Below are 21,667 nucleotides of genomic sequence, written 5' to 3' on the forward strand. Positions count from 1 at the left end.
GAGGGACGTTGAGTAAGCCACTTAACTTCTCTGGGTCTCTCTTTCTCCATCTGTAAAATGGGGCAGTGGGACTTGCTGATCTTTATAAAGCATTTTGAGACCTATGGATAAAGGCACCACTATAGGAAAGCGTAAGAACATGCTTAACTTTAAAAATTCTCGCTATTATTGAGATAGTGCCTAGGGATCCACCAAGATCAGGGTCCCATTGTGCTAGGCACTGCACAAACACAGAGTGGTAGATAGTGCCTGCCATGAAGAGCTTGCCATCTAAATAGAGAAGACAGACAAAGCATAGAAGAAAGGGATATAACCTACCATTGAGCTCAACAAAGGACAATTCAAATGCTTAAAGTTAAGAACATGCTTAAGTGCTTGGATGAATGGGGATAGGATTATTCACATGCTTAAAGTTAAGTGCTTTCCAGCACTGGGTTTTAAGTGAAGTGTTGTTGTCTTCTATTGAAGTCAGCAGAGATGTACACGTACCTCTGAGAGCAGACTTTAGCTTTTAGAATTCAATGTATGAAAGTCATTTCCAAAGGATGCTTATTCTAGAACTGCCAGGGGGGTTATTGTTGCGGGGGAGGAGGAAAGTTGGTGTTGGCCTTTCATGACCAATACATTCACAGTGGGGCTGGTACTTATTACTATCCACATTATAACACTCCAATATTTCCAGGCACAATACGACGACAGCATGCAATATGAAATTAAAGTCAACGGAGAGAAAATGATAATTCATCTAGAAAAAAATAAGTAAGTTCAATTTCTTTTCTTTTATTATAATTATCACTTGATCACCCAGATCACTGAAAAGAGGAACAATAATGCACTCAAGGTACAATTTTCAAAAGCCAATGGGACTCAGGCTGCTAAGAGATAGGTGTCTTTGAAATTTTAACCTTCATATACCGTGGTGATGGCAGCAGAATAAGAACCCGAATAGAACAGAACAGACTAGAATAGAATCAATGGCACTATGGCAGAGCCTGGCTAGCCTGACAACACCAGAATAGATATACAACATTACTCTGATTGTAATGACAAGCACATGATATGCCACACGTTGCTGCAGCTCCTGCTGCTTTCTGTTGGATTCTAAAACCTTTGATGCAGCAAACATGACTTATGGTTTAATAGAGGGCAAGTTGCTTCCCCTGTCTGTGCCTCTATTTCTCCATCTGTAAACTGGAGGTAATAATACTGGCTTACTTTCAGAGATATTGTGAAGCTAAATGTATTCATATTTGTAAAGAATCCTGAGATCCTCGGAAGGAAGAAATTACAAAAATGCAAGAGGTAGATAGGTATACGGACAGACAGGAGAGCACTGGTTGGCTGGCCACCCTTTGTGACCATTATAACTACTGTTTCTGCCCATTTATGAAATCATACCTCCCTTTACTGTTAATGTTCTCTTATTCCAGCCTGTTTATTGTCTAAATCCTACATTATAAACTGTGTGTGTCAGGGATTGTCTTTGTGTTACGTTTGTTCTTTGCCTAATGCAATGGCGCTTTTATTCCTATTTGGGGTGTCTAGGCACTCTCAGAATGGCAAATATAATAATAGTAGTAAGAAGAAATAGTCCTGATGATTTACAAATTATCAGACTTCTCACTCTTACTGGGTTGTGAATTAATATTGCTAGTCCTGGACTTGAATAGTATAGTATAATTGTATAATTATAATATATAATTATAGAATATATATATATATTAGAACCGTTAGTGTCCGTGATATTGTCTGAAGAATGAAAAGTGAAAATAAGAAACCCATCTGTGCCTGAGGCGCTAAAAGTCTGTACATATAATATATGCAAGGTACATAGAGAAACAGTAAGCTATAATTCAAAACAGAGTATCTGAGAACACTATCAGACCATGCAGAGAAAAAATGAAATACTGTGTAATCATTATTTTGTATTGTGTGGGTGTGTCTTTTCAGTTCTTTATATTTGGCATTATGTCAGTTTAGATAAGTTTTAACTGGCGTGTTTTAAAGATTGTGTAAAAATGCCTTAAAGTAGCAATTGGTTATATTAAATGTATCAAAAATAGAAATAATACATGTTAGTCCCTGCTTTAATCTAATTAGAATATTTGAAAGGAGCAGAGGGGGAGGAATTGGGAAGCCTTTTTGTGTTGGATTCCTTTCTTTAAAAATATGGTGACCTATTGAAATTGCTCATAGAGGTTGGGAATAGTAGTATTAGCTGATGTGAATTGGGCCCCAATTCATGACTGACTTCAGTGGGATTGGTCACGTGCTTTAAGTTAAGCATCTGCTTACGAGTGTTGGTGGACCAGGGCCAGAGTGCTCAGAACCTTACAAGATTGAGCCCTTGGTGAGCAATGTGCAGGTGAACAAATAAGAATGCAGAATGAAGGCAGTGTATTCAGTGGTTGCAGAATTAAAAGAACATATTCCAGGGATATCATGTTCACATATTTAGTGTTTGACTATATCTGTAGCTACACCTATATGTACAGGTTTGTAAATATAGATATACTTAAAGTGAAAAGAAATCAACTCCAACTACAAAGTGAGTATGGACAACTTCATCCCCATGGGTTAAAGTTTGACAAAGTTATAAATACAGTAACTGGAAACAGAGGGTAATAATGGAAAGAACTGATCAAATCTCTGCGTGTGTGTGTATAGATGGGTCAGATCTTCCATCGCTTTGTATCTTAGTGAAAGTGGGTGTAAAGCACTATCAGATCAGAATAGTAGCATTTCCCACTCACTTTGAACTGACACAAATGACTACACAAGGGGAAGCCCGAGAAAGAATCAGCCCCGTGTATGTATTTATAAATTGTGTATTCTTATACTATCAGGAAGCTTATATTAATACACTGAATGGGCTTTGGTTTTACTTTAGTAATCTCTCTTTATTTGGATAAAGATTTCGAAGAGGTCTAATTGTCCAGCAGCCTTCATTCTCTAGTCTTTTGATGCTAAAAATATCACTGTGCATGCTAGTGTTTCAAAAATGGTTTGAAGTTCATTATGTAATCACTTCTTCCCTTGATTACTCCAGCATAATTATTAGCTTGAACAACAGCCCCATTGTATTCTTTTCAGGGATCTATTTGCCAAGAACTACTCTGAAACTCATTACTCACATGATGGTCAAGAAGTGACAACCAGCCCTCAGATCAAGGTAATATATGAATGCTCTTCCATAAATTTGTAATCACCTGAAGTTCCACTTGGGATTCACAGGCATATGAGCAATAGCACACTCCACTCCTGAACAGAAGATTTAGGTCCAGATACTAAACTGCTATAAATTGGCATCGCTCCACTCACCTAAATGAATGAGTGTGTGTTTCTTGACCTTAGTGGAGCTATGCGGATTTACACCATTTCAGAATCTGAACCATAGTTTTCTTTATAAAAGAAAACATTTCGCATGTCTATAGCTGATGAACATTCCTGGAGCAAAGGCAACAGGGCCAGTTGAGACTAAACATTCCCTGGTTTTATGCCACGTGACTTTGCTCTTTTTGTGAAACTATGTTGTTCATTTTTAAAGCCTAATCGCAGTGAGATCATGGACTCAGATAAACACACCTTCACTCGGCCTGCCACCCACCCACACAGCAGATGCATTAATGCATTACAGGTTATACCAGATGGCTTCCTTGGACCATGACAAATGGGTTACTCACTTAAAAGCACAAAGGCAGTCACTGTACAAGTTCTTTTTTTAATTAACTGTATGACTGTGGGTCTTGACCCACTGAACTACGAGAAATCTATTTTAAGCCTTTGTTCATTATATGTGTTCTAACAATTACAATTTGAAATGCAAAAATAAATATTCTTTGTCCTAGGGAAGGTAAGATGAACAATAGAAATTTGGATGAGTAAAATCCTGACTTCAGGATTTCTCTTCTTAATATTACAGAGGCTATTCCCGATTGTTCTATTTCTTTCTTTCACCAAATGAAAGTTTGCAAAGCAAATGGAATCAACATTTGGTTAAAGATTAAACATTAAAGACGCTGCACAGACGTCTCCAGGTGATATGCTGTTTGACTGAGGAATTCTTGCTTTGCTGATATTTCTCTGTGGTCAAACATTTTTTGGCTTAACTTACTTCAGCGTGAGGTGTACAGCAATTGTTCATTATTTTCTCTAATAATGTTCCTTTCGTCAATGAGTCTTTCACTGTAATGAAGCTGACATATCATGATGAATGGATGCTGAACGGTAATGTGAAACCCAGCATCCATGAGCAACAAAAAAAGTAAAGTTGTTTGTGGGTTTAAATGCCATTTCACAAGCCCTGTTCAAGGAAGTAGCTCAGATCACATTTTCAAAAGCACCCAAGTGACTTGTGAATCCCACTGAATCCACTTGGCCCCATTGGAATTTAGATTCCTAAGTCACTTAGGCACTTTTTGAAAAGTTGGTCCTCAAGCATGTATTCACTTTTAAGCATACTCAACTTCAAAGGGACTTGATAGAACCTAATCATGTTAAAGTTAAGCGCATAATTAAGTGCTTTCCTGCACTCAAGCCATAGCGAAAGAACGTAATATGATCCCTGATTCAGCAAAGCTCTTAAGCATGTGCTTAACTTTAAGCACAGAAGTAATCCTAACCCTATTCTGCATATAAGCATATGCTTAACTGTGAGAATATGTTAAGCACGTGAAAAAGAGCTTTGTTGGATCAAGGCAATAAAGTGCAAATAAATTTGGCAGCTGTCAGCCTCTGGAAGATTCTTCTATGCAGGGGAAAGCCTGCGCTGGTTGGACTTGCGAAAGTTAGGGTCCTGTTTGCCAACAGATCAACCCAGAGCTGCTGTAATTGATGTAGGAATTGCCACCCTCTATCTCCATTTCAAGCAGGAGGTGATGCAGGTCATAATTTTTCCTTTGGAAATTCAGACAATGAAAGTGGAACGTAGAGGGTTACCGATCCCCTTTCTGACCAGAACATTGTCACTCAGATTTGATACAAAACAAAAACTACAATAGTCTGAGAAAAATTATAATCTCTAAGTAGGACAGATCCTCCACTAGTGTAATCTGACAAAGCGCTACTGATGTAAATGCAGATAACCCAGTTCACTCCAACTGGTTAGAAGGTCTGGTCCAATATCATAACTTATCATTGTTTCCTAACAGGACCACTGTTTTTATGACGGTCGCATCCAAAATGATAATGACTCAGAAGCAAGCATCAGTGCCTGCAGCGGTTTGAAGTAAGATTGTAGCTAAAGGTCTTCGTAGTGAAGTGATACAAGAATATACTTTTTAATCCACAAAGACGTTTTCTTCAATTGCTATTTATTTACAGCCACAATTGCATCGTGCCATGAATCAATAAGATCGCAAAAGTTTAGCTTTATAGGGGTGAAGTCGTTTTGAGAATGGGTATGAGTATTTATCCTGTACATCTACTGATGGGGAAAACAGTTTATAAAGAAAAGGGGAAAGGATAAGAAAAAGTCAGCAAGAGTTTGGAAGATGTGCAGTTGCAGATTTTCACTCCAGTTCTAATACCGGGTAGGAAACTACGGGAACACCTATGTGCTGCTGGAAGTTATGTTGATGATTCAGCAGGAAGTGCTGAATTCTCTTATTCAGTGCTGAACCAGTGCCTGAGTATGATGTTAGGTGGAGCTGTGTTGTTGCAACCGCAGTCGTTTGCAAGAGACAATCAATTCAAAGGTCTGTCCATTTGTAACCATTAAAGATTCCATGGCACGATTTGAAGGGCCGGGAACATTAGCACTAAGGCTGGTCAAACCATTTTAAAAGAAACATTTTTCCATCGGAAACTGGGGTTTCCTCCATATAGAAATTTTCTGGAGCGGGGAAAGATTGATTTCAGCAGAATTCTCTGTCAGAAATATCTGAATAGAACGTTTTGCTTCAGGGTAACACACTGAAATGAAATATTCTGATTTTGGAACGTGAAAATATTTTGTTTTTACCAGAGATGTCAAAACAGACCATTTTGACATTTCTAATTTAAAATTATTCAGAACTTTTCATTTCAACATTTTAACTTTTCTTCCTGATTTAGGAGGAAAGCAAATGTCAAAACATCAAATTTTCCATGGAATCAAAATTCCATTTTTCAATCAGCTCTCATGAGTACAAAAGTCATGAACAAAATTGTGCTGTACTGGCTGAATTCCAGTTTGAGTAATTCTACTTTTCTAACCTAATTTGCCCTAGAATTTCAGTTTGTCATGGCATTCTTTAGTGCCTGTGTCAAGCGGTTTTTGCATATTGTGGCTGAGAGCTGTTAAAAATCTACTGTGTACAGTACACTGGTGATCCTTATACTTGGTGAAAAAAGTGCTCTATAAATGTGAGTTATTATTCTGATACAACCCTATAGAATCTCAAAGATTCTCACCTTCATTCTAATCTGAGGGTTTTAAAAATTGTTTCACAGAGGATATTTCAAGAGCCATGGCCAAAAGTACCTTATCCAACCCCTGAAGCTCACAGACAGCGAGGAACATGCAGTCTTTAAATATGAAAAGCTGGAAGATGTTGGAGCCCCAAAAACTTGTGGTGTAACAAACACTACCTGGGAATCAGAAGATCCTATAAAAAAGTCTTCTAGATCCAGCACCAGTCTAGAAGTAAGTACTGATTTGAAGACAAGTTAAATCCCTTTAAGAAAATTTTTGAGAATCAGTTTTTGAGATCCTGGCATAAAGGAGTGAATTGCACCATATTTTTAAAATAAATAATCAATTATTCCTACCCAGAAGGGTAACGTGAGACAGGATCTTAGATACAGATAGGGATTCATCAGGTAATTGCTGGAATAGAGACAATCTTCTGGCAATGTGTGTTTCATGCACTGTGTGCTGGATAACTGTATGGGAGAATTCTGTGCTTGCAAAACTAAATGGGATCTCCATTAAAGTAACTATTTATAGAGATTCTGCAACCGTGACTAGCATTCCAGCCATGGGCACACAGACTGATGCCTGGTGCCTGCTCTGAACTCTTCTCTCCTGCACCTGCAACCTGTGCTTGTCCCTCTAAGTTCCAGGAAGGTTGCTACAATGTATAACTTGTTGTTTTAATTGAAACCCACAGCTTACAAAGGGAGAAAAACATTATCTGTTTTCAGTTAATTTAGTTTTAAATCAGTGCAGATAAAATCCTAAAGTCAGCCTCTGTAACCATGGGTCTGATCCTCAGTTACAACTCCTTTACACCAGTCTGCCGTCCCTATCAGAATCAGTCCCTACACATAAAAGAAGTGCACGTCCATCCAAATTGCATGTGAAACAGCCCAAATTTAATGTGCAAATGTTGCATCTGCAAATGCATATTTTGCACATGGAAGTTACATAGTTTGCACACACATTTCTGGAGGCATTTTGAAAATTTGGCCCTGGCAGGTATACATTTTTAATATGAAACCACATATCTGATATGTGACTGAAGCTGTTGAGACCTGTACACGGCTGGAGGCAACCCAATTAATCTTTTATGTGTAGTTGCATAAGTTTGTGCAATGCTCATTAATGCAGTAGCAGGCAGCTATAAACACAAATAAAGGCAAATTCTGCCCACAGATACAAGCAAGCAATTGCCAGTGGTGAATCAATGGAATTGACTTCACCCACTACAGGTTTGAATATCATTGGCCAAGGGGAGCTGCACATTGATCTAAGGCCAAAATGTAATTCATTCAATTAAAAAAAAAAAAAAGAATTATGGGCCAGATTTACAAAGGTATTTAGGTTTAGTCTATGGGATTTAGGTGCCAAACAACAGCAATGGGAGTTATGCTCCTAGCTGATTTTGGTGCTTTTGTAAATACTACCAGGTGCCTGTCTCCCTCTTTAGACACCTAAATGCCTCTGAAAATCAGGCCCTTAGATTCTCAACTGTAAAACAGAGATAACAGCAATTCCATTCTCAGTTACTTAGATAGAGAGCTTAGGTGATTATAAAATATTTTTCTTGAACCTAAAGGGGGCAGATCGGAACAGGTCCTAACAATCTTTTGTAAAATGTTTTCCTTAGAAACAGGAATACCTGAAAGCAAGAAAGTATGTCGAAGTCTACATAGTTGTAGACAATACTGTGGTGAGTATTCAAACATTTTTCATTTTACCCGTACAACAATTATGGATTAGATTTTTCAAAGCAGACGGCATTGGCCTAACTGTGCTCCCACTGAGGTACATGGGAGCGTTATCCTTGACTTCAGTGGAGGGCAGAGTTAAGCCAATGCAACCACTCACATTTGTGCTGAACTTCAAGCGCAAGAACAGACTGAGTTGCAACCAGTGGGTTTAAAGTTAAGCAAGCTGTGTTTACAGGATCAGGTCCACAGCTGATAATATTTCTTATAGACACTTTCATGCTTACTGATTCATGTTCATCGCATCTAAAATCCATTGGACCCAACACTGAAGTTAATGGAGTTACATCACAGATGAATGTGTTTCCATGATCTAAAATAGCACAGTAACAGGAAATGTGAATCTCGGCATGACAAATATTGAACAAAAACTAAACTAGTTTTTTTTATTCAAATCTTTTGTTTGCTATGAGCATATTTTTTTTAAGAACATTACTATATTTGGTGTTGTGAAAGTATGAAATTTACTGCTGTGCTGATAGGCAATACAAGGCCAATGCACCAATGAAGTCTCACTTAAAAGCACTGAATAGAGCATAAGGGGAACTTCAGTAGGCCTTGTGCTCTCCCTCTGCATAGGGCTGAATATCATATAATGTGAGGATTTGAAATATACAATATGATATGAAAATATGGTCAATAGTAAACTGAGATCAGTTGCTACACCAATACCTTAACAAAGGTATTCACTTTCACGTTTCACTTTAACAAAGACCACTAATCTGTGATCCAGTTTTATTTGAAAGGTTTCAGGTCTTTTTCTCCACTCACTGTTTTATTATTTTCCTTATCCTGTTACTGATGTTTTCATATTTATTTTTGCAGTTTAGGAAGTACAACCGCAACATGACGAGGATCAGAACACGGGTATTTGAAATAATCAATTACATCAACATGGTAAGAGCTGCTATTATTAAGTAAAAGTGCCCTAGCATTGTTTTGCAGTCTCAGGAGTTTTCTGCAATTACACCAAGAAAAGAATGAATAAAATCAGATCTGCTGTCACTTATGAAACGGTGAATAAAGGAGAAATAAAGGACCAGATTAAAAAAATTAAAGGAAAATCTGTACCTTCACATTTATAAAAGCAACAGAAGCATGATATCAAACTAATGAATTTTCTTATTATCCGCAACGTTTTGGCTGAAAACAACTGCAGACATGGGCTGATTCTCTACTGCCCCTGCCTTGCACAATTGATTTACACCAGTGTAAAGTGGGTCTGAAATGCTGCCAAATCATTATAGTGGTTTACATCATCTTTGCACTTAAGCCCATCACTACACAAGGTCGAGTCAGTGGCAAACCATGCTCATGTAAAAATGAAAATCGTAATAAACTTTACAAGGGTCATTTTTTTAAATTAAAAGCCCAGATCTTCACAAAACCTTTCCAATTTCCATCAAATTTTCAAAGAAAATTCTTCCTTAAAAGGAACTTCTATGCCAGGTTTCTTAGGGCTTGTCTTCACTTACCTCCGAGATTCGGCGGCAATCGACCGGAGTTACGCAAGCTATGCAAAAAACCTGCGTAACTCCCGTCGACTTCTCTGTTTCTCTTCTGCGCGCCGTCTTCACTGCACTGTGCTACGCTACTTGAGGAGGTGGACTTAATATGTTGATTTCTGGATCGACTGAGCAGGTCTTCACTGACCGCCCAATTGATCCAGAGACGTCGATCTCACGGAGGCAGTCAGTGAAGACATAGCCTTATAGACTGAATTTTTACATAGTTAGGCTCCAATCCTCCAAATGCTTATGCATGTGCTTAACTTTAAGCATATGATCATCCCATTGAACTCCTTTACACTATAAGAGCACTATAATGGGGTTTTAATGTAAATAGGTATCAGGCAGCAGCAAGAGATTTAGCCTACAGCTTACCCCACGTCCATAGAACCCTGTTCTGTATGTTCAGAAGTGAGGGAGAAAAACTTACAGAACTAAATAAAATATTTTAAGGAGCGGTATATCGTGTTAGTCTCTTAGCAATTGTAACAATCATGGATTAGAGCTCAATAAAAAGGAGTGAAAACCTCCAAGTTTTTCCATTTATTTTCTTTTAAGTTTGTAATTTCTTCAAAAATGCTGTTGCAATTTCAAAATGAGACATACTTTGACAGTTTCTTCAGCTGGTCCCAAAAAATAGGGGGTGGGATTAAGAAAAATAGTATTTTTTCTAATTTTTTTTTTTTTTAAGTTTCAAAACTTCATTGGAATTTCAGAATTTAGAAACATTCATCCGGTTTTAGAAATAACCAAATTTTAAGTGTTTAAAAACAGAACAAGTCCCTGGTGTCTGAAAAAATTACAAGTTACTTACTTCTTCTGGCCATGACGTCTCCTTACTGCAGGTTTATAAAGCCATAAACATTCATGTGGCTTTGATTGGTGTAGAAATCTGGTCAGATGGGGATAAATTCATTGTGAATTCTTCAGCGGGCGTCACCTTAGACAGATTCTCAGAATGGCGAAAATCGAACCTGCTGATACGGAAGAGTAATGACAATGCTCAGTTAATCACGTATGTATCCACTTTTCCACTTGTATTTCCAAATATACCAGGTACCCAGAGACTTGTTTACAAAGATAACCAGAGATGCAATCTATAAGGGTCCTAGTTTTGTAGTTTCAAACACTGGGTTGTACTATTCACAGCTTAATAGGGTGAAACCCTGGCCCCATTTAAGTCAACAGGAGTTTTGCCATTGATTTCAACTGGGCCAGCATTTCACCCATAGGTTTTTAAGGCCAAAAGAGACTTTTAGGTTCATCTAATCTGAGCTCCAGCAAAACAGAAATATCATAAAACGTGGTATTCAAAATGTTGGTATAATGAACGCAGATAAAAGAAATGAATAGAGATGGACCTAAGCACCCATGCACTTTTGAGGGGGAAGTTTAATATCTGAATAAGGAGCAGGATATGTATCTATCTATCTATCTGGGCCTGGAATACAGAGCTCAGATCCAGATTATGATCTAAATCCAACCTTTTGATCCAATTCAGTATTCTGGTACAAACCCACTGGACTGATTTACCAAAGCACATGCTTAAATCTAAGCTTGCACGAAAGTCCTATTGACTTCAGTGGAACTTAACCCATACTTAGAGTTAAAAAGGTACTTAAATGGTTTGCTGAATCAGGATTAATTTAAGCATACGTTTAAATTGTTTGATAAATGCAGCCTTGCAGGAAAAGGATGAAAATTACACATTTGCTTAAAATTGAACCTATGCTTAAGTGCTTTACTGAGCTGGGGCCATTATAAAGATATATCTAAGTGTAAAGTTGGACTTCAGATCCAAAATTCAGGGTTATTCAGCTGCAGCCTCCCATTTTTGACCGTGGGGGAGATGTTCAAAGGCACAAATGGCAGTTAGGTACCTAATTCCCATTGAAGGCCAACAGGAGTAGGGCTCTTAACTGCTATTTGTGCTCTTGAAAATCAGTCCCTTCTCGTATTGGTCCTGACTAAAGGGACCGTGCCTAAGGAGTCTGCAGTTGAAGAAAATCACCAACGTCATCATCAGGTTTGCACCCTTGTAACAGATCATTGGGCTTCATGCTCTGTGTTTTTGCTTCCTTACAGAGGGATTGATCTTGATGGCTCAACGGTCGGACTGGCCTTTGTAGGAACCATGTGCAGTCCTACTCATTCCGCAGGCATTGTTGAGGTCTGGTTTGTTTTTTAACAGTTGGGTGACATTTAACCAGCAAGCTGGAATTAACAAATTAATTAGCTGTGCGACATTATTAGGGGTACATTTCATTGCTTCATGCTCAAGAGCATAAGGGGCTATTTATTTTTAAACTAATATATGGGACAGCAAAACTATACTCAGTGATTTAAAGGAAAGGGGTAAACGATGGAATCAGGTTTTACCAGGATATTCCAATTCACAACATTCAGCATCTTAAATGAGAGATGGATGAACTGGTTTGGAAAAAAAAGAAGAACTAGATATGGACCTAAACTAGAACACTAGATGCAAAACCTCTCTCTGAACACAGGAGAAGTTTACCTCTGGACCCAAATTTCACAGACTGAGTCAAATACTTTAAAAGACTGAGCCAAATCTCTAAAACCAAATACCCCCTGATTTTGAAAGTAGTTAAGGTTTGGACGTGAAACCAGACAGCACACACTTTAAAACAGACAGAGGTCAAGATGTAGCAGCCTGTACTGCAGTGTCTGATGGAGATTTTGGAATAATTCAGCCCATCTTGACTTTTATGCCATTCTATCATCAAACATTGCTTATTTATTCAGATTTCCACTCAAAAGCAACTCCTTACCAAAGAGATATCCATCCAAAGTTCCAGAAGCCCTTGGCATATATTTAAAAGCACAACACCACAAGAGATATAAAAAACATAAATCATAAACAGCAGTTTTCTTTAGCCTTACCATTTCTCCCCACCACACACCATTTAATAACACGTAAACATATTACAGTGTTAGATGTGATAGATACAGGTTGGGATTTTCAGAGGAGTTTAAGGGATTTAGGTGCCCAATTCCTATTTAAATTCAATAAAAAAATGGCTGCCTATCTCCCTTAGGCCTGATATACACTAAGAAGTTATACCAGTGTAACTATGTCAATGGGGGATTTTTCCCTGATATAAGTATTCCAATGTAAACCCTAGTCTGAATACTATTATATTGGTATAAAAGAGTCTTATTTTGCTATAGTTTGCTTCACTTCCTGATCCAGAATAAGCCATCCTGGTATAAGCACTTTTATACCAGTATAACTGTGTCCACACTGGAGGGAGGTATAGATTCTAGTATAGACAAGTCTTAGACTCTTTTGAAAAATCACAATCTAGAGAGACAGATGGAGAAAGAATTTTGAGCTCTATAATTTTGTTGCTTTCTAATTAAGATGCAATAAATTAAACATTAAAAAAATTCTTTTTCCAGGTTTAAATGAAGTAAAATAGCCAGTTCTTCTGCATTTGGGGATATTTATTTTGGGATTCCTATTTGTTAGCCACGTTATTTCTCTTATGCTACCCTCTGTTCCAAACCTGCTCACGGGTTTCTAGAAATAACTAAAGGTTCTCATGTTCTCATCACCACAGGACCATAACACCAATCCAATTTCAATTGGAGCTACCATGGCACACGAGATGGGGCATAACTTTGGCATGAATCACGACACTAGCTTCTGCACATGCAATTCTGGATCTTGTATCATGGCAGCACAACTCAGGTGAGGCATTTGCATCTGCAAAAGGGGAACTACCAAGCCTATGAACATGTTAAACTACATTTGTTGTGCAGCATGGACCTGGTCCAAAGTCCACTGATGTCAGGAGTCTTTCTATTCATTTTGTTCTGGATGAGGCTTATAATGTACTGCCTGGATATGGGCCTGCGTACTATGCCACAAACACTGCAAGAACTATGACTCATAATGTATTTGTTATGCCTTGTGGTGAGACAGAACTTACACAGCCTTCGAATATCCTATTTCATATCCTGAAAATGTTTCTTGTAACTTAACAGTGGATTTCTCTTATAGAGTGACACCTGCACTAATGACCTGCCTCACCAGTAAGCAGCCAATTCAAAGCATCCCTGAGGTTTCCAGTGCAATTTTATTTAGCCTTTAATTGAACACCCACCTCTCCTAGGCAACCAGTATTTGCACATCTCACAGGGGCTTGCTTAAGATGAACTTCCCCTTATACTTGTCTCCATGATTCACTTCCTTCTGTTTGTGTTTAGCTGCAAAAGTGTTCTTTTCTCGGCATTTGGTTGATAGGAGTTTGCTGCATTTCTGCCCATGGTCCCATTTATACTCAGCTCACCTAGGGCACGCTGAAATCAATACAAAGACTCCCATTGACTCAGCGGGGCTTTGAATCAGATCCCAGCTGATTACAGTTTGCGTAGACCAAGGTTGATCCTGCTAGAAATGTGGCTTTTCATTCTGCGTGAGCCTCCCACTCTCTCTCTCTCATTTTTTCACCATTATTTCTCTTACAACCTCACATCCTTTATTCTCTTCCCTTTTATTATGTTATTTTCCTCCTTTTTCATATGTCTGAAGATTGCCTCAACCACGTCTCTTTTTTAACCAAAAATAATAAAATAAAATAAAAAATCCTACCATTTTCATCCATGTGCTGAGACTCCAGTAGGAGGAGAATTTCCTGAGGTCAAACAAAGGGGAATCCCAGACTTCAAAATAACACTGATCTGAGACTTTAGGACGTTGGTAGCTGAGACATAGAGATCACCGATTAAACTTGCGGTCACAGGACCACAGTAGGGAAAATTGGGTATCTCAGCAACGGCAAAAGTAACCACTGTATCACACTTGTCTTACAGAGCCAGGACTTTCTGGTCTAAGATGATTTCTCCATGTAGTCAATATCTCTAAAACGGTTTTTGTTGTTTTTGTTGTTTCTGTTTTTTCTTTTTTAAATTTACTTTTTTATCCCAACAAAAATATTTTTAAAAGCCCAGAAATTAAACTTTTCAAAGAGGATTTGGGGGAAACTACTCTATTTGACTGCTTGGGACTAGTTCACTCATTTAATTCATATTCCATATGCTCTTCCCTTTATATACATACATATATATAATATACACACACACACTGTAATTAGTTGTAACTGAAATCATGTTGATTCTTCTATACAGCTACAACATCCCCAGGACTTTCAGCACATGCAGCCTCCAGGACTTTCAGAAATACATTTTGGACCGAACACCAGCGTGCATCACCAATTTGCCTGCACTGAAAGACATAGTAGCAAACCCAGTTTGTGGGAACAACTTTGTAGAGGAAGGAGAAGAATGTGACTGTGGAACTCCTGAGGTATCTATGAAGAGTTGTGAGAAAAAAAAATACTTAACAAGAGGTAGAAACCCGAGAGAAGCTTCTGCCTCTTTGAACATTACGTAGACTTTATTTTAAAGTCCACCTTACTATTCTACAAGCAGCTCTTGATTGTCCAGAGGTCTTAGGAGACATCTGAAACTTTCTGTTATTTGAAGGGGCAGAAAACTAGGTGCTGCAGAGAAAGTGCCAGATTCTCTATTGCCCTGCCCTTTGTGTAGTCATTTACCCCAGCGCAACACGGTTATGAAATGCTACTACTCTGATTCAAACCTCCCAACAGCCCCAGGTTTTGTGGGATTGTTATACTTTAACCCAAAAAAGCCCCTGTCCTGTTTAAAGCGACTCTGGGGTCAGCTTCCCTTTCTGGGCGGCACCCTGTCCCCCTTCTCCTCCCTGGCAGCCTCTCCCTGGCCTACTCTCCCATTCTCTCCTCACTCCTAGCTTTGCCCGTCCACAGGCTTTTCACAATCTTTCTCCTCCATAGGCCAGGGCTGTGGCTCAGGCCATTAGAGCTAAGCCCAGCCAGCCCTGCAGGACAGGAGCTGCCACTGCTGGGTGCGTGTGGGGCAGACTCACTCTGCAGCTCTCTTCTAATCCTCCCACCCCAACATCCCACCACTGGGGGCAGGACCTGCCCTCCTTTAGCCACTGGGACTGTTGGGAGGTGTGCGGATTTGGTAGCATTTTCCATCCACTTTGCAATGACCCCTACATTAAGGCCCCTAGGGTTGTGCAAAGAGACTGTGGTGTAACAGCAGGCCCTTTGTCTTCAACCCTCAATCAGAGGAACTCTTCAGCAAGGAAGGCTATCAATCTTGCAAAAAAGGGGAGCTTCCATCCCTAGGGAGCTCAGAACTCAAATGAAATCTACTCTTCATTGAAGCCAGCATTACAGCTTGTTGAGTCTTACATGGATCTGAAGTATGGTTGGAATAATCAAGGCTGACTCAAGTGTGCATTAGCCCAAATGAAAGACTTTTCTTGCTGACTCCCAGAATATGCTTCAGCTGCAGTTTTTCTTGGAATATCCATTCAAAAATGCCACGAGACCCAGTACAGTCATTAGGGTGACAAAGTCTTCAAGCTAGTGTGGAAATTTACTTCTAAGAGCATAGAGTTTCCAGCTGATTGTCAAGACAGCATGTGTGTCTTGGGGGACAGCAGAAGCCTGAGCGTTGAGGCTGAGCTGAACTGTAAACTGATTCACTTAGAATAAGGAAGAACTGTATGTGACCTGTGCTTAAGAAGAAAAAGGCAGCAGTTCCCTGCACCACTTGATTCCACAATTTGATAATCAAGCACGCTTTGTCATCAACAATCCCACTAAGAATGATTAGTATCAGTTCACTTTGCCGTAAAAGCCATTTTAGATATGTGTTGTACAAATGCATCTCTCTTCTCTCACACTCTCTTTAAGCTAAGTACAGGCTGTCCTATCAAAAATGTGCTACAGGGGGAAAAACAAAATGCAGAGCACTGTACCGTACCAGTCATTTTCTCTTTGATTGTTTCACAGGAATGCACAAATATCTGCTGTGAAGCTGAGACGTGCAAGCTGAAGCCGAAAGCTAAATGTGGATTTGGAGAGTGCTGCGAAGACTGTCAAGTGAGACCCCTTTTGCTCTCAGTTGTTTCTTCCTTTTTTTGGTGGTGTTTGAGGCGAGGAAGGAGGACGCCTTTAAAATGGAACAATGGCTGTTATTTATCATTAATGCAGCATTGTCACAATAATCATACTCGGCATGTCCCAAGCACCTTCCACTGGAGTACCTCAAAGTGCTCCTCTGATATTAATTAATTCAGCCTGATGTTAGTTAATTCAACCTCTCAGCATTCCTGTTTTCCTCATCTCTCCAGGTAAGGAAACCGAGGCATGGAGCACCAGATTCCCAGCTGGTGTAAATTGACATAGCTCCATTGAAGTCAGTGGAACCCCGTAGTTTACACCAACTGAGGCTCTGGCCCAGAAAGTTTGTGTGACTCAGAGTGTGGATGTGGAAGAGAAGGCAATAAGATCTACGTCTACTGACTCTCATGCTTTTGTTTTAATCACAAGATCATCTGTTTTCCTTATAGCCTTCCTACTAAGGCATGTGTGTCCATGGCACTTTAAGGACAGTGAACTGATCACAGATTTCTTCTACAAAGAATCGGCAGTCTAACTTAGCCATAACACAGTACAGGGATGCCAAGAAAGGGTGTGCAGGGGAGAGCGCAGGAGACACACAATGTATCATTGCCAGCAAGCACCACGGTTGTCCCTGTGTGAGGTGCTGAGTACCTTCTGCTATAAGCTGCAAAGTATTTTTAATTATTAACACCATCCTCATTCGCCAAATGACAGCAGTTGTGCTGGGTTTGCCACATCTCTGATTCTCATAGAACGATGTAGCGTATTTTCTCCAGCCTTCTATAAAGCCTCTGTAGCTGCTTAACCTGGGATGTGTCTGAATTTCTCTGGAAATAACAGTAGCCAGCAAATATCTGATCTGCACCAAAGCTAAAATAATCCTCTCCCTGGAAATTATAGTAGGTGATTCAAAGCAATGAGCCGTAAAGATCATGCCCTAGAAGCTTTTTGTAGCTGGCACCGGTTTATAGGATGGCTGCTGATGTTGCTGATTAGCAGCATCAGTGAAAGGTTCTGATTATGCAGTCATTATATATGCACTGATTTCTCTGAGAATTGCAAGTTCTACTAGTTTCAATGAGAAAGGCATGCTTAGAAGGACAGCACAACTGGTTCCAGGTGGCCTGATTTTCAGAGATACCAAGCACTCACCTTTTGACCTTAATGAGTAACATGGGTGTTCAAGCCATTAGAGACTTTTAAGTCCTATTCACCCAGGGGGGTAAGTCCATTGTTGGATATTTGAGGAATGACATGTCTAAGACCACTGCTCTCTCTCTGCTACAGCTTAAAAAAGCAGGGGCTCTTTGCCGAACAAGAAAGCACGACTGTGACCTGCCCGAGGTGTGTACTGGCCAGTCCCACCTCTGCCCACCGGATCGATTTCGAGTCAACGGATATCCTTGCAGAGACGGCGAGGGTTACTGTTACATGGGGAAATGTCCCACCCTGGAGAGCCAATGCATTGCTCTTTGGGGATCAGGTGAGTGGATGCTGTCGTTAAAAGAATCAGATTGTTTAAGGCGAGGGAGAGGGTTTGGGACATATTTTTGCCTATTGTATGGCAATTTGTCAAGTACATTTCGAGAATGGGAGCCAGTATGTCAATATAACTGTGCTATGAAGTTTTACAGGGATAGTTTTAGTGTCTTAAAATTCCACCTGTCGTGGAGGGGAAAGAGAGACTTTTGTTTACAGGACTGTATTTAATTTATAGTCAGCCCATTTTATCAGCAGGATTAACTGGTTTTTACAAGTATTCAGTTGCCACTTTCCCAGCATGGCAAAGAACGTGTATAAAACATGGGAGTAGTTGTAAGGGTTTTTCCATTTGAGAACATGTTTAATCTCCTTTGCCCATGTTCACATTCATTTAGAAAACAAAGCCCGCAGAAGCTTTTCTGAAATCTGTTAATACTTCCTTAAAAAAAAAGAGAGAGAGATTGTAGTGAAACTTACATCCCTTTTCTGTCTTAATGCCTCAGCACAGATTTCTTGGCACTGAGGTTCCTTGAGAGCTGGCAGTATACAAGCCACATAGTTGTTCTTGCTCCGTATAGATAGGTTAAATAGTCAACAATGGCGGGGCTTCAGACTACAGCGAGGTGAACTGCAGCCTGCATTAGCATGCGCTAGAGTTCTGCGCTATGAATGCTCCATGTGGACGCTTCCAGCGTGAACTAAAAGGTCCATTATTATGAACTAGGCACCTTTTCATTTACATCAGCAGCATTGGCACAGGGGAGCTCTAGCACAGCACGCTAGTCTGATCTGTGGGGCCATGTTGTAAATGCAAAGGCATGCTTAGTGCAGAGTAAGCGCGTCCAGACAGAGAGTTAGAACACAGTAGCTACTGGGCTTTAAATTCACACCCTGGCTAACTCCACACGAACTTCGCCCTGTAGAGGAAACCTCAGTATTTGCTGGTGGTTTATCACACATCTCCTTCTCCACAAAAAAAAAGGAAGAAAGCTTTAAAGATTTCATTCCATTTAAGGGGTTTCTTGCTGTTGTTTTTTAATGTGTGCTTAATTTAGAATTTTTATGCCAACGCGGCGTCTGATGATCCCTATCAGTTTCATAAGCTCTGTGCTACATTTCACAGAAACTTTTTAATGTGTGTTTCTGGAAAAAGAGGAAGCCGGAAAGCAATTCCTTTCTTGCACAACGTTAGAAAGATAGCTAGGGGGTGGATGGGGAATTCTTTACATGATAAATTGAGGAAATCTTTCTGTTTTCACACTGATGTCATGATCATGCCCACTTTTTACTTGCTTAATAATAAAAAAATTGTTTTTATGGTACTACAGTGCCATTAGAAATATGGGCATGCAAACAAGATGCATTCTCCTTTGCTTCTCATCAACAAATTGTAAACTAAGTTCTGCCTGCGGGATCTTCATTATTGACTATGTTTTAGAAGGCAAAGAACTCAAATTAATCTTTACCTTCTAAGTGTAATTGTGCTTGTTGTCTTAACATCCAGCCATCAGAAGCTTCAGCTGCTCCTCACTGAGTATTATTAGTTCTATTGCAGCTAGCAATTCCAATGTGCAAGGCACTGAATGAACATATAGTAAGAGATGGCCCCACTCCAAAGAGCTTACAGTCTGAACAGGCAATGCAAACAAAGGGGCAGAGGTATAGAGAGATATATGGACATGTCCAAGGCCACACAGCAAGTCAGTGGCAAGCTGGAAATAGACCAAGGATCCTGACTTACACTCCAGTGCCCTCTTCACTGGACTATGCTCAGCTCGCAGTATCAGGCACTGAAGTTGTATCTGCAAATTTTGCCCTCACTTATAGCCGTGCCGCCCCACATTTACAGAGGTTTACCTGGGATCAGATCCTCAGCTACGTGCAAGGAACACAGTGCGGCTGGGGGTGGGACAGAGAAGGGAGAGGCAAATGTTCGCATAAAGCTTACCTTTACTCTCCCCTAAACTTGGTCAACAGAGAGTTAGCCAGGTTCTCCAGTGTAATCTAGGAATTGCCTGAAGTTACACCTTGCCTTAAGGAGTCAAATGCATCCCAGCCACGCTCTCTGGCTATACACACACTCACTGATCTAAATGAATTTTATCCCTCTCCTTCCCTCTTTGTCTGTGTCCCATCTCTTTTTTACATAGATATGACAGCACTTAGCACATCTTGGATGCTACTAGAGTGCAGGATTCATTTGACTGAAGTGCCCCTGCAAATCCGATTAGATGTATGTGTGATGTGATGTCAAGAGAATGGATCCTTTCCTCAGCTGCTGATGGCAGTAGAGCTCCACCAGTTTTCCACCAGCAGAGGAACTGGCCTATGGCATATTGTTTTCCATGCTCTTCACAGCTTTTCTGTCTTGTTTGCCTCCTTCCCAGGTGCTACAGTTGCAGCAGACTCTTGTTATAGGATTAACCAGAACGGGGTTTATTATGGACACTGCAAAAAGGCGAACAGCACATTCATCCCCTGTGCAAAAAAGTAAGCAAAAAAGTACTTGCCTCGTTGGTTCTAGGAAACACAGGTCATTCACGTCCATATGAAGAGGCAAAAAACTAGGAGAAATCTCGTCTAGCAGCTCTTTCTTTCATATGGGCTCTGGGGTGGATTTTTGATGTTTTGTTTTGTTTTAACGTGGATATTGCAATAAAGCAGGGTAGTTTCTGATAAAAAGAGAGAAGAACAGTTTCTAAATACAATTCTCATTCAGGTAATATGAGCATAGTAAACTAGAGTGAGGTCGGGGCGGGAGGCTTTTGAGTGAGGAAAAATGAACCTGAAGAGAATCAAAGGGTGAGTTCAATTAAATTAAGCACTCAGTCCTGTAAAGTACTGAGAGCATCCTCAATTCCACATTGAAGTCAGTAAGTATCGAGCACCAGGGCTTGTCTACACACAAAATGGAGTGGAAATAACATCAGTTATAATTCAAATCTTTAGTTATTTCAGTTCTAGTCTGTGTGTGAACTCACGGATACATTGTATGGCGAAGTGACAAAATTGAATAGGTTTGCTGTGCCGTGTCATTATTCTAGCACATAAGCTCTTGTTTTCCTCCCAGAGACGTAAAGTGTGGGAAGTTATTCTGTACCGGTGGCTCACGAATGCCTACAGGTGGAAACCTCCTGTCTTTTGATTCATGCAAAGGCAGTTTTCCTAATAACGGTAATGAAGACACAGGCATGGTGGCTACTGGAACGAAGTGTGACATTGGAATGGTTAGTGAAAGAAGTTTTTATCTCCCCAGTCGTTACTTTTCCGTTCCTTTCTTTAGATGTTTCTTGTTTATATCACAAACACTCGTCCAAGACAAAAAGGAGTTTGAAAAGTAACATTCAAGGTGTCTCTAAACTGCGTAAAGCCTGATTTTCTACTCTCTCACACTTTGTGCCACTATTGATTCATGCACAAAGTGGGTGTCAAGTGCTACCACTCTGATTTGGTTGCATTTTACTGTGTACACTAGTATAAGGTTGCAAATGGAGAATCAGGCACGTGGAGTCTAAGTCTTTGTTTGATATAATCAACAGT

General features: G+C 39.8%; 2 protein-coding genes across 2 annotated transcripts in view; one reads left to right on the forward strand and one right to left on the reverse strand.

The window, feature by feature from the left end:
• The window catches only part of STC1 (stanniocalcin 1), a 289,918-nt gene that overhangs the window by 152,806 nt on the left and 115,445 nt on the right, over window positions 1-21,667 (reverse strand). The window contains exon 3 of the mRNA XM_067543706.1: window positions 10,474-10,636. The gene's annotated coding sequence lies outside the window, so the exon portion shown is untranslated. The remainder of the gene's footprint in view (window positions 1-10,473; window positions 10,637-21,667) is intronic.
• LOC137150046 (zinc metalloproteinase-disintegrin-like ohanin) overlaps window positions 677-21,667 on the forward strand; it is a 29,683-nt gene continuing 8,692 nt past the window's right edge. Inside the window, exons 1-14 of the mRNA XM_067543705.1 lie at window positions 677-759; window positions 3,094-3,172; window positions 5,151-5,227; window positions 6,433-6,625; window positions 8,031-8,093; window positions 8,977-9,048; window positions 10,505-10,674; window positions 11,745-11,829; window positions 13,244-13,374; window positions 14,814-14,991; window positions 16,532-16,621; window positions 17,933-18,128; window positions 20,515-20,617; window positions 21,198-21,354. Of these exons, the coding sequence (XP_067399806.1) occupies window positions 701-759; window positions 3,094-3,172; window positions 5,151-5,227; window positions 6,433-6,625; window positions 8,031-8,093; window positions 8,977-9,048; window positions 10,505-10,674; window positions 11,745-11,829; window positions 13,244-13,374; window positions 14,814-14,991; window positions 16,532-16,621; window positions 17,933-18,128; window positions 20,515-20,617; window positions 21,198-21,354 (1,653 nt within the window). The 5' untranslated portion in view covers window positions 677-700. The remainder of the gene's footprint in view (window positions 760-3,093; window positions 3,173-5,150; window positions 5,228-6,432; window positions 6,626-8,030; window positions 8,094-8,976; window positions 9,049-10,504; window positions 10,675-11,744; window positions 11,830-13,243; window positions 13,375-14,813; window positions 14,992-16,531; window positions 16,622-17,932; window positions 18,129-20,514; window positions 20,618-21,197; window positions 21,355-21,667) is intronic.

The sequence above is a fragment of the Emydura macquarii genome, unplaced genomic scaffold, assembly GCF_026122565.2.
Source record: "Emydura macquarii macquarii isolate MOO-44397 ecotype Brisbane River unplaced genomic scaffold, CSIRO-AGI_Emac_v2 contig_967, whole genome shotgun sequence".
Lineage (NCBI taxonomy): Eukaryota > Metazoa > Chordata > Testudines > Chelidae > Emydura > Emydura macquarii.